General features: G+C 37.9%; 2 protein-coding genes across 27 annotated transcripts in view; one reads left to right on the forward strand and one right to left on the reverse strand.

The window, feature by feature from the left end:
• The window catches only part of CBR4 (carbonyl reductase 4), a 105,720-nt gene that overhangs the window by 46,819 nt on the left and 46,226 nt on the right, over positions 1–12,675 (forward strand). Inside the window, exon 5 of one of the 12 annotated variants that reach the window (XM_070261411.1) lies at positions 3,112–4,486. The exons of the other annotated variants lie outside the window; for them this stretch is intronic. Within the exon in view, the coding sequence (XP_070117512.1) occupies positions 3,112–3,170 (59 nt within the window). The 3' untranslated portion in view covers positions 3,171–4,486. Of the gene's footprint in view, positions 1–3,111; positions 4,487–12,675 lie in introns of those variants that run through there. 12 annotated transcript variants of the gene reach the window in all.
• Positions 1–12,675, reverse strand: part of PALLD (palladin, cytoskeletal associated protein) — a 382,518-nt gene that overhangs the window by 2,320 nt on the left and 367,523 nt on the right. For 11 of the 15 annotated variants that reach the window (XM_023636320.2, XM_023636319.2, XM_070261398.1 and 8 more), the window contains 5 exons: positions 10,371–10,465; positions 8,290–8,422; positions 4,986–5,193; positions 1,732–1,897; positions 1,073–1,206 (listed from right to left, as the gene is read on the reverse strand). In XM_023636320.2, coding sequence (XP_023492088.2) covers positions 1,073–1,206; positions 1,732–1,897; positions 4,986–5,193; positions 8,290–8,422; positions 10,371–10,465 — 736 coding nt within the window. Of the gene's footprint in view, positions 1–866; positions 913–1,072; positions 1,207–1,731; positions 1,898–4,985; positions 5,194–8,289; positions 8,423–10,370; positions 10,466–12,675 lie in introns of all 15 variants that reach the window. The other 4 variants (XM_070261396.1, XM_023636321.2, XM_070261407.1 and 1 more) reach the window with 1 other exon arrangement.

Genomic DNA, 12,675 nt, shown 5'->3' on the forward strand with positions numbered 1-12,675 from the left:
TGTTCCTTCTGAACACATCCATGGTAGAAATTCTAAAATTTAAGGGTAGTTTTGTATTTCACTCATATGTTGCAGATTTAGTGTCTATACAGGGTAGTAGGACTACCATAGCTAGATGATAAAGATCAAGTGTAGTTGATCTCTATTTTAAAGTAAATACTTACTGCAGCACAGGGAATCCTCTGAAATAGTCACCTCCCCTAATTTGCACCTCCCCCCTCTTTTAAAAAAAAAATCTTCAAAGCTCAAAATGTATAAATGTCACAGTAATTATAGTAGTTAGGTATTCTGGATGGATGTTTTCACACTAATCGATTGAAAGGAACTGGGCACTAGGGAAGGCTGAGGTCACTCATTCCCTGAAGAACCCCACAAAGTTATTTCTTATTCAAGAAGAGGTAAAATTTGAAGTCTGTTCTTAATTTTTTCTGGTGGTTTTCTTTATGTCAGTAGATGACATAATACTATTGTACTAGTTTTCCAATTCAGTACAAATGATTTTCTTTAAATTTAGAATTCAGGTATACAAATATACATACACAAACACTCACAAACCTAGTGCTGAGCTGCTTAAAATATATTAATGAGAAAAGCACTAAGCCACAAAAGTATGCATTCCCGGATCAATGATACACACATTCAGAGTGCATTAAGACACTGTGATGGGATTATAACATAGGAAGAGATGTTAAAAGGCAGTCATTTGCAGAACACAGTAACGGAAAATGTGAAAAAAACATGTGGTTATGCCTTTGCCTACTGTTAACTCCTAAGGATGCTTCAGTAAGTAAACCACAGCTGACTAGCCAACGTCAGAGAAATCAACATGCATATTTTTCTAATAATGCAAAGTTCCTGAATGATACTTGGGTATTTGTTCTCCTGGTGTAGATCACTATTAATGTTGAGAAACTATAAATAGAAAGAGAAAGAGCAATATGAAGTTTTTGGCAAATAAAACACTATGGTTGTTTATAAGATTATATAAAAGTAACATGACTTGCAGTCCAAATGTCTACTTTTTCACAATTTAATGAATAAATGCAACAAGATGAGATGAAGTGGCACTCACTGTAAACGTCGAGCCTGGCAGTACAGGACACAATCCCCGCTTCATTCTTGGCTGACACCGTGTACCACCCAGCGTCTTCTTTTGTGGCTCCCTGAATGAGCAGGCAGATGTAGCCGTAATTATCCTGGTGCATGCTGGAGGAAAGGATAAAGTCATTAGGGTTCTAAATTTTTAAAAAGTGGCTTTGGACACGAAGCATCATTTTTAATTAGAGCAATAGAAATGGAATTGGGCAAGTGGCGGATAATAGGGTCATACTTATTCTGGAGAGGCTGCTAGCCCCATTAAAGTTAATGGGAGAGAAGAAGAGATGTCAAGAGGTCGAATAAATCTGTGCACTTAATTTCTAGATGAAGATCTGCCTTTACAAAAACCACTGAAGTTTCTCTATCACCATCGAAGCAAATGAATTCATCTTTTAGATATAAACACTTCAACAAACATCACCATTAGATTAAGTTAGAATGTGTTTCATCACATACTATTATAGCTTCTCTCTAAAAGCTTAATCATACATTATGGTAAAGAGTGATTTTTGTCTTTGATATCATCAATAGCATGACTCTTACACAGATTTACACACTATATAAAGTGTATCTTTTTATGTATCATTAGGACTGAGCAGTCGTGGATTAGGTTAAGTCATTGGGTATTCTCACCTCACTCGGTCAGTGCTGTGAGTGAGTGATTCATTTTCTTTCTTCCAAAATATCTGAGGCGGTGGCACTCCTGAAACACGGCATTCCAGGCGCACTGGGTACCCATCAGCAACTCCTGTGTTTTGCAGCTTCTCGATAAACACGGGGGGTTTGTGTGCTTCTTTAGCTAAGAAAACATGAGATGAATTATCTATCAGCGATATAAAAAAGGAGGACTACAAAGAATTCAGAAGCTTTTAGCAATATTGTGTAAATAGACCTTTTATTTTATGATACCATTTTTCACTTCAGGTGGTAAGATGCTAAGTCCTCTCTCCAAATTATTCTTTTACCAAGAAGGGTTCCTATGCTTCATTCCACTCATTTATTTCCTCCATTAATTCAAGTCTGACAGGCCCACACAGTCCACTGGCCATCTGCCCCACACAATGCCTGTCTGACAGGCTGCATGAGACTCCTAAGTCATTGCTAGCATCTGGGATGGCTTCAGTACTAATTATGTTACCGTGAACTCACAGCCTTTACCAACCACTGCCACCTAGTGCCGCTGAGACAGACAAGCATTTCTAGGAGTCTGATCCACTTAGATTCCCTCCCTGGTATCTGAAATGTTTGCTAGGGAGATTCTGAAGATTTGCAAGCCCTGGCTTAAGTGAGACATACCATAAGACTTATGGGGGGGGGGGGTGGCATCTTTACCTAAATTTGGCAGGCTTAAATAGTTACCTATAAACTAGGAATGTATATCCTATAAATTATAAATTTTAATTTGTATTCTTTGAAGGAAGTTATAAAAAAGACAACTTTATTATCACCTTGAAGGAAGGAAGCCATAAAAAAAGAACTGTATTTACATAGTCTGAAAAAATCAGAACTGACTGTTAATAATACTCTAAATGTTACCATCCAGTGGGAACTGTTTTCTTGGGTGTGTGGTGGCAACAATTTCAGAGAAAGAATAAGGTTTAGTTATTTTCTTCTGAGCTGTCATCTTAGTGACAAATATATCAAAGCAAAGAAGCCAGGGGAGAGCCGAGTGAAGGGGATAAAAATTCTACCTGAAATGTTCAAATACTTAAGACTCTCTAAGACCTTGGATTATGTAGAGGGTTGTATTTTTATTGATCTTTACATAGTTACCTTACCTGACCTAGTCTATTTTGGGGCAAGTGGGAACAGACTTCACTTAGTATTCTTTCTTGGTCCCAGTTTTGAAAAGAGCATAAAATGTATAAAACGAGCCTTAATGTCATAACCACTTGCCAGTAAGAATAACATCTACCATTTTGGAGCATTGCTATACAGGATACTGGTGATACAGAGCTTCACACGATTTAATCCTTGTAAAAACCGTGAGGCATTATGGTCTCCACTTTACAGATGGGGAAATTGAGTTGCGGAGTGTTCTATATTTGCCAGAGGACGCAGGCGGTAAATGAGAGCTGGGATTGGAACTGAGATCTGATGCCGAAGACTTTGCTTCCAATTACTGTGCACTGCCATCTTCTCATGGAAGTGCTGAGGCATACCAAGATGTCTACGTCTCTTAGACCCTCAAGGCTCAGGCCTGAAGGACAGGTCTGATCAAAAGACACACTTAACAGGAGAAAACTGAACAGTTTTAGTCTAAAGAGAGGCTAGTCAGAGGAATGAATGAAATTGACCCTAGTATGTAGTAATACTGAATAGCTTACACAAAATTTAAAAGCATGGCTAAGACATAGCACCAAAATCCATATACTGACCATGTTTTTGTGTGAAAACGTCTTGGTACTATCATTAGAATGGTTAGCCAGGATTTTAGCCAGGACCTCCTGGGCTTTATTGTCATTGCTCCTCTATTTCTTGACAGAGCTCAGAGGCTCACCGTGTTTGGGAGAGCACTAGGAGTCGACAGACCATCTGAGTCAGGCATTCAGCTTAGTAAATGGGACCCTAGGAGGGTAACTTGATCTCTCTAAGTCTAATTTCCACATCTATGAAATGAGGAGGAAAATTTCCTCGGATTCCCTCACAGGGCTGTTGTGAGGACCAACTGGGATAATGTATATGAAGCACTTTGCAAATAGAGGGCTGAGAAGTAAACATTATGTTTTGTTATTTTTTTTTTAAAAAGAAGATAGAATCTTTACTTACGCTCAACTCCTAAGGATGGTATAAACCTTTCCATAAATATATTCTCCTTATCTAAGGGTAAGACTTCATATAACAATACTTTTACAGTATAATCGGTTAAAAAGCAAATCTGGGGCCGGCCCTGTGGCCAAGTGGTTAAGTTCGCGCGCTGCGCTTTGGCGGCCCAGGGTTTCTCTGGTTCGGATCCTGGGCGCGGACATGGCACTGCTGGTCAGGCCACGCTAAGGCAGCGTCCTATACGCCACAACTAGAACGACCCACAACTAAAATGTACAACTATGTACTGGGGGGATTTGGGGAGAAAAAGCAGGGAAAAAAAAAAAAAGATTGGCAAGAGTTGTTAGCTCAGGTGCCAATCTTTATTAAAAAAAAAAAAGCAAATCTGACGGGGCCAGCCCCGTGGCCGAGTAGTTAAGTTCGCGCGCTCCGCTGCAGGCGGCCCAGTGTTTCGTTGGTTCGAATCCTGGGCGCGGACATGGCACTGCTCATCAAACCATGCTGAGGCAGCGTCCCACATGCCACAACTAGAAGGACCCACAACGAAGAAAATACAACTATGTACCAGGGGGCTTTGGGGAGAAAAAGGAAAAAAATAAAATCTTAAAAAAAAAAAAAAAAAGCAAATCTGAATTTAATTGGACTGTGACACTGGAGGTAGATGATAATGTTGTTTACATTTTTGAACTCTGAAATCAATGCACATTATCTTACTTTAAAAACTAGGTATATATGTGGAACTCTATGCATAAAAATATGCTTAGACACCAAGTTTGGTTCTTGGAGCCCATGTTGCTGTTGTTCTTTGCCTAGTGACACTGGGGGCCCACAGACACGAGATGCAGAATGACCCAAAAAGCTGCTAAAACTCCATTTCTTTCTTGGCCAGGCTACTGGGAGAAAGGAAGAATAAATAAGAATGACTACACTGAAGAAAAGTCAATGCTTCTCATTTGCTAAGCCTTATAACATGTGCTATTTGGCTATTTTCATGATACAATCTATTTTTTCAACAGCTGGATTTATTTTCCAAATTGGTTAATAATGCAGGATTAGTTTACATTTCTGAATCTGATGAGCATTCTGGGAGAGAGAAAGGATTCAGAGACAAGCCAGCCTACCAGCAACCACAAGCTCCAGGCTGAATGAGTTCTGTCCTGCTCGATTGGTGGCTATACACGTGTAGATGCCGGCATCTCGTGATGTGACTGGCTCTATGATGAGAGAATGCACCCCATTCTCACGCACGAGCATCTTGTGAGCACTGTCTGGGCGGATTGGCTTCCCATCTAGCTGCCAGCTGAGATCTGGGGTTGGTAACCCACTGACCTACACCAGAAAGGAAATTCATATAAATTTCTCTAATATTAAAACAGAATGAAATCACTAATAGCTAACAAACCAGCGTAAAGTCCTCCTTTGAGAGTACAAGAGATGGTTTTTAGTATCAACTCATGTTACTTCTCCTCCTTAAAACCTTTCAATGGCTTCCTAAGCACTCACAGGTCACTTCTAAACATTTCTTATAGAGCAACATAGAGAAAAGTGAAATGAGGATTAAAAAATTTCTGTCCTTGTTTTACTTCACCCAAGGTTATTAAGATTACTATGATGATGTCAGCACAGGGCTCTGAGCTCTCTGGAAAAAAGACATCCAACCGTAATAACAATGACAAATACTCAGCTGGCATTTGTACACTATAAAGCGTCCCACTGAGGAGCTGCCATAGCTACGGAGACATTAGTTAATGCACCCATCAGCACATAGGGCTATTATTATTTTATAATCCTTGAAACTAAGTAACAAAAGCAACATAAAATTACCCAGAAAGCGGTCTCAACAAATTAGCATCACAATGGAAGCATCATAAAATCTTGAGACCATGACAGTTGTGTTGACCAGAGATCAGATAAAAGTGCATTTAATTGCTAATAACACATTGTGCTGTGAAGGGTAGGGATGGCTGCCATCTGTCAGCTCTTTACAGTTTTGCCTTTGATTTTGAATGGGGAGAAAAGCACCATTAAGGAAGGTCTTTTTACCCCCACCCCAAATTTACCAGTGGGAAATTACATATAAAAAGATGTCATTCAGCTTGTAAAACAATTCTTTTGAAGAACCAGCTCTGCCAAAATCAGCTAAGAGAACTCACAAATTCCATTCCTGCTGCGTGATTTTCATTTACACTGCCTACAAGATGCCTCCCCTCACACATGTAGCAAAGTCAGTCTAGGGAATTTAAAAAAAGGAAATACAGTAAATTCAAGTTACTAGTTAGAAGGATGAAGAGATTTTAGAAACCGCAGTAGTTAGGCAGCTTGGCTTCTCCGAGGGTCAGGCTCTCTGTTCTCCTATCTGTCAACGGGCTGTCCCCCAGCTTTCCTGCTTTACCTGTCTGGAGGTCAGCAGAGGTGGGCGGGAGGAAGAGCAGACACTTGTGATCAGGCCCCAGGCCTTCCCAAGTTGAGAAATGAAGTGGCACTGCTTGTTCCCACTTTACTAGCTTAGACCCTAGACGAGCAGAGCCATGTACTGACTGAGGCCATGGTACGTTGAGTAGGGAGATGCCCAAAGCACTGTGCTCTCTCGCCCCACCTGATTCACCGTGTACCTAGCCAATGGACAGAGTTATTCACATTAAGGCACAGGGAAAACGCCCGGTTCTTCTACCCCTCTTCTAACCCCAGCCCTCCCTGTTGTGTAAGTAAAGAAAGCCTGATCTCAGGAATTTAAGGTCATTGTAAGCAGGTCTTAATTTGAACTGATCCATGCTTTTGGTTGACATGGAAAAGGGAGGCGGGAGAGGAGCATACTTGTTACTAGAGGAGTGGGATTACTTATTTTCCCTTATGACTCAGTACCAAGTCAAGGGTAGTCAGTGTCTAGGAATGTACCTAAAGGGTTAAAAACGGGAGTGCTTTCTGGGGAAAAACCTAGCTGTTGCTTTAGTGATTGGCTTATTTTCATGATTCTTTTCCCTCTTAAAGCTTAAATACACTAATAATTTTTTTCCCCTGAATTGGGTCACACTCCATCTGTGAACAGATGACAAGATTTTCCACAACATTTTATTTATCCAGGTCAGATCATAATAATGAAATCAAGAAGCAGAGATAACATTTTGTTTCCAATATTCTTTTTTAAAGACAGGCATTTCAAGGACAGTTATGTCATTGTGCACTGAAATAAAATACCATGATTTCTTTCTTAAATATGACTAAAAGTAAAGCTAATAGTATGGTGAATTTCTATGTATCTATCATCTAGATTCACTCTCTTCTATAACATACTTTAAGGCAGATCCCAGACTTATGTAATTCTACTGCTCTGTAGCTCATATCATGCTAAAAAATATAGGTTTTTCTTACAAATAGAACATTCTTTTTACACATAAATTAATAATAATCCCTTAGTATCATCTAATAATCTGTCTAAAATAAAATTTCCCGTTAACTCAAATCTCATTTTGCAGGTGGTCTGTATGAATTGTTAGTTATAGACCAAAAATAAACACACATAATATAAATATACACACACTGAAACTCAGTTTGTGTGTTCATACTGTAAAAAGAATTATGCAGGAAAATAAAATACTTTTGTTAAGAATACATTTGTTTTTATACATTTCTACAAGCCTAGATTTCCTTTTTGAAAAAATAAAGCCCAAATCCTCTAAGCACCTTATTATTTGTGTTCTGCAAGCCCAGAGAGAACCAGCAGAGGGAGCCCAAATAATTCTTAAAAACCTTATCCATATTTAAGAGCTAAATTTTAAATTTAAGATCAATAAATAATGGGGCAAAAACCCCCAAAACTATCCAAAAAATTTCAGAACAGTGGTTCTTAAAAATTTTTGGCCTTGAGCTCCTTTGAGAAATTGATGAAAGCTGTATCACACACACAATTTCATGTGCAATTTCAGTTCATCACCTAATAAAACTGGCTTATGCACGGACCCTGGATAAGAAACCCTGCTGTAAAATGCATGAAAGAAGGATGCCACCCTAACTTCTCTGAGAAAGAGAAAATAGGAGGAATAAAAATCAAAGTAGATATATGGATACAAAATCTGAATGAATCAAGAATGAAGATCAACTAATTAATGATTAGGACATATGACAGATTCAGTACATTATTACTTCAACACAATGGAAAACTTAAAGGGATAAAACTGCCCAGTGACTTCTAGACTACAGTATCTAGAGTTCTAAATAAAGAACATATTTAATAAAATTTTTAAGTAAAGGAAAAGAATGATTTAAAACAGTATATAAACACCCAGTATATTTTACCTTTTTTTCTCTTAAGCTGGAAAACATTTTAAAGATGTATACTTTACATAATTTCCCCAAAAGGAACTAAAGAGAAATGGCAGTGAGGAGAAAAGGGAGCCAACAGATTTGCAGGCAATAAGAAACTCTTACTTTGCAATCCATCCTGCAGAGTTTTCCTTCTTGAACAGTCAGATCGCCAGGAGCCTGCAAGAAGTGAGGTCTGAAGAAGCGCTCCTGAATTGGTTCATTTTCATCTCCACTGTCCCTTGATCTAGAACGAGGCCTTAGAACAAGATAGATAATAGATAGAAAGAAAGATAGTAGTTATTTCCAGGATCTTAGTCATCTGTTTTTTAATAATACATGGGGTAATAATAGAATTCCCTTACCTGCTTCCTACCTTCAAGATTTACACATGACAAAGTCAGAAAAGCAAAATCTTGTTTCATTTCAAAGTTTATTATAAATTTTACAGTCTGCTAATTGCAGATCTTAAACAATTCTGCTGTCCTATTCCTTAAAGCTAGTATAAATCATTAAAGGTGTAAAAGGAAAAAATGGGGTATTCTACATTAACCTACTTTTTCCTAAATAAATATTTTTAAAGCTTATGAGAAACAGCAGCAGCTGTTGCTCACTTCTCATTTATTTCCAAATCTTTTTCAACAGAAATTACTATAACTTTCACTGTGATTTTAAATATATGGGAAATTAAAAGTTCTTATTATTTTGTGAAAATTTAAGATCTTTCAAATCAAAATTCCTCTTCATATTAACCAGGAAAACGAATGTTTAGGTAGGTTTTCTTTTGCATCAGTTATCCATGTGCCTAAAGACAATATTTTTTTTGCTTTAAAATAAAATGGTTCAAATCTCCAACATTTTGTGCATTTCTCTTGCTTTTAAATATGTTGCCAGAGGTACCTGCAAGGGCAATACAATTTAAAGTAATTGCAAGGAAGACTTAAGAAAAGAACAAGATGTTGAACACAAAATCTGTTAGTAATCACTAGAAGGTAAGTTTAAAAACATTTAACTAGGAAAAGTAAGGGTGGAACAAATGAAAGATTAGTATAATAGGCTAATAATTATCAGCTTTTTGTTATGGTTTACTCTTCTCCAAGTACAGATCTAATTTATGAGCAGAATGCTTTTCCAGGAGACACTGACACATGGGAAAGCTTAAATGTATTAAGACCTCAAGACAAGCAGAAGAAAATAATGTAGGAGAATGGATATGCCATTAAATATGTTAGCAGCCATAGATACAGGCCTAGGATCCTGTGAACAGATAGTGCCACAAATCAGTTAGAATTAAATCTGCAGCTGCTTGGGTGCCAGAACTGTCTTCCGAATGTTGAACAAGGGCTATGTGGATCCAATAATGTCAGGAGGTGTACACACACCATTGGTTTGCTGCTTCTCAGTTTTTCCTGCTTACCTTGCATGAGCCTATGTTAGCATGCATTCTCTCCACCAAAGGTGTTTGCACCTGTGGCCTGTAGTTTATAGTCAGGACTATTTGAGCATGCTCTGTCTCTAAAACGTCTAAATAGGAGCCCAAGATGACAGGCTGGGTGACTTCGCATTTTCCTTTTTAAGTGCAGACATGTTACTAAGAAGTAATATGCTCTCCCTGTCCCTGCCTTCCGTTATTGTGTCAGCATCCTTGCATAAACTCGGGGCTACTAGGAACGGAAAGCACACTCTATTTAGCAGCTATTTGTTGAACATTTAAAGTATGACAAATCTTACCTACGAGATTATGGTCTAAAATAAACTTTTGAACTAAGTGACTGAAAAATAAACATTAGCAAACTAGCTGATTTTAAGAAGTCTAGTGGCAGTAGCTTATAATGGTCAATCCCACAGCTGTTGATTAGAGCAGTTGGGTTTTGAACATTTACTTGTGTACCATTTACTAGTATTTCCATGTTAATGTGCCTACCTTTTAAAGGTGCTGAGTCTTGATTTCCTCATATATAAATTGGGCCCTTAGTTAACAGCTAGTGATGGTATGTCTGAACAGGCTTATACACGTTAGCAAATGTCTGTTCCCTTCCCCTTTCTGAGTTGCAGAGGAGCATAACAATCAAGGAGCCATACACTGTACAGACTTTAAGACTATATTCACATTCTGTCTTCCAACTATGCTATGATTCTAAGAGTGTTGAATTCATAGTAATAAATAAAGTAATAGTAACACCTATGGGAAGGAGTATCTGAAATACCTTCTGACATGAGGATGGCCTGAGGGAGAGCGGGGACTGCGACCTCTTTGGTTGACAGCCTGTACCATTAGCCGTCCAGTACAACTGATGCGGCCCTGTCAGAGACATCAGGAAAAGAAATTATTTGCTATGTTAAACAACTAACCATTAAGCACTATCACGTCTATTGTCCTATTCCCTATAAGACATTATTTCTTAACAAATCAGTGTGCCATATTAGTATTGATGCCAACCCTTTCAGAAATGTACTTTCCCTGAGTTAACTCCTCAGGAAAACTGTATTTATTTAAAGAACTCAGGGGACAAGGTCTTTATCTGAACTGTTAAATAAGCTTTACTGTTTTATCTAGGATGGCATTTAAAATGACACCCCTCACTGAATTAATTGTAATCTGCTACGGTCTCCTTAACACATGAAGTTGAGTTGTAAAATATAGCAGGAGGACATTACTGTCTTGTGATAATTCCATTTCATGGTCAAATATCTACTGGTTGTAGCTAATTCTGAAATCAAACTAGATGATTTTAGTTTTCTGTCAGATCTTTTTAATATATTTATTAAATGTTACTAGTATCCTTTCTGAAAACCACATATTACGAGATGCCAGCATGATAAAATGAGCATTACATAAGAAGTATGCATGGGGATGACAAGGAGAGCATAATGACTATAGGACACTATGTTCGCATGAAATGAACATATTTGAGATTTAAAAACCAGAAGCAGTTAAATACCTAAAATATGTGAGTCGTATGATAAGAACTATCTAATGAAAAGCTCTATTTTCTCTCTTAAATTTGTCGATTGAAAATCTGTTACATGCTGTCATAGGGATAAACAAAAGTAATACTTAGAGGAGCCAGATGACACGAATAAATGACACATTGTTACTCTGGCTTTTTGTTTTAGCCCCCTCTCTTTAATTTTTTTCCTTCACTATTACTAGCAGAGTAGCAAAAGAGAAGATTTTATCCCCCACTTTCTGCTCTCATCCCCCAGGAGAATGAGCAGATGTACTTCTAAATTCTGACGATGGCCAAAAAAAATGAAACAACAAGAGAGGAAAAATGAGAAGCAGATTTATTCTTAATGATTAAAGATAGTGAATTCTAGTTCAAGGTTGACAAGCAGCCCTCATGTGCACTTACAGTCAAAATAAAATTTACCACTGACTCCCATTTTCATTCCAGGTTGCCAATATAGACAGGTAACAGAAGCAGAGGTGTTCTGTTTGTTTTGAAGAACTGCTTTCTGAGTTGCAACTGAGAATGGACTGGGGTGAGGGAGAGGACACTGGTGGAGGGAATATAGAGAAAAAAACCCCCAGCAGGGTTCAGTGTAGGGCAGGAATTCAGTCAGTGGGGCTCTCCAGGTCTCCCTAAAGCCTGGAACTCTGTAGGACCATAATCACCCAGAAAAGAGAATGCAGATAGTATGTAATACAGACAGGAAGAGTTAGGAATTACCAAATAGAAAGAGGTAGTAGTAAAGAAACACACTCAAGGAGTCTTATACCATCAGATGTATAACTTCCTCTAGCAGTCACAATATTTGCTATCGAGGTCACAGTTAAAACACTGCCTTTCCTGAAAATTCCCAAGGACATGAAGTATAACATTATGAAGGGGAATTATTTCTAACTTAGATTAATTGTATCTAAAAGTTCAGGTCACATGATATAAGTTCTCTCATGCTGAGCTCTTGGCAAACACTTAGGATTCCCTAAGCTAGCTTGAAATCTGAAAATTTCATTTACTGCTTCCACCCAATCTATCCCTGCTGTAGAAATCAAGATGTGACTTGCTTAGAAGACCCCCATTATAAATTATCCAACTGATGCATCCTAGTAGAGGCTTTAACATAAGAACATGTAAGATCCATGATTGTTTTTGGAGCTTGAGGGCAAGGTAGTCTATGTTTTGTTTGACACAAATAGCTTCAACTGTACTGATAATGGGATATGGTTTCCTGACTATTTGCTTTGCTGCTTCAACAAATAATTTGAATTTGGACAGACTAAAATAGATTTGTATAATTTGGATAGATTTTTCCTTGTAGTATAAAACCCAGAGGGTCCACAAGGGAAGTTAATATTAACTAATCATTTATGTAGTTAGAAAGAGATATGTTAAATTCAACCTTCAACCTTGAATTTGGGGAAGCAGATACTGGTTGCTTAAAAAAAAATTTCTCTAAACTGGATTTGAGTTTTAACTTTCCTAAAACTTTGGGCAAATCACTGAATTTGTTCAAGCCTTTGTTTGTTCTGTAAAAACTGGGGCACTATATCCAGCTCACAAGGAT

The sequence above is a fragment of the Equus caballus genome, chromosome 2 (assembly GCF_041296265.1).
Source record: "Equus caballus isolate H_3958 breed thoroughbred chromosome 2, TB-T2T, whole genome shotgun sequence".
Lineage (NCBI taxonomy): Eukaryota > Metazoa > Chordata > Mammalia > Perissodactyla > Equidae > Equus > Equus caballus.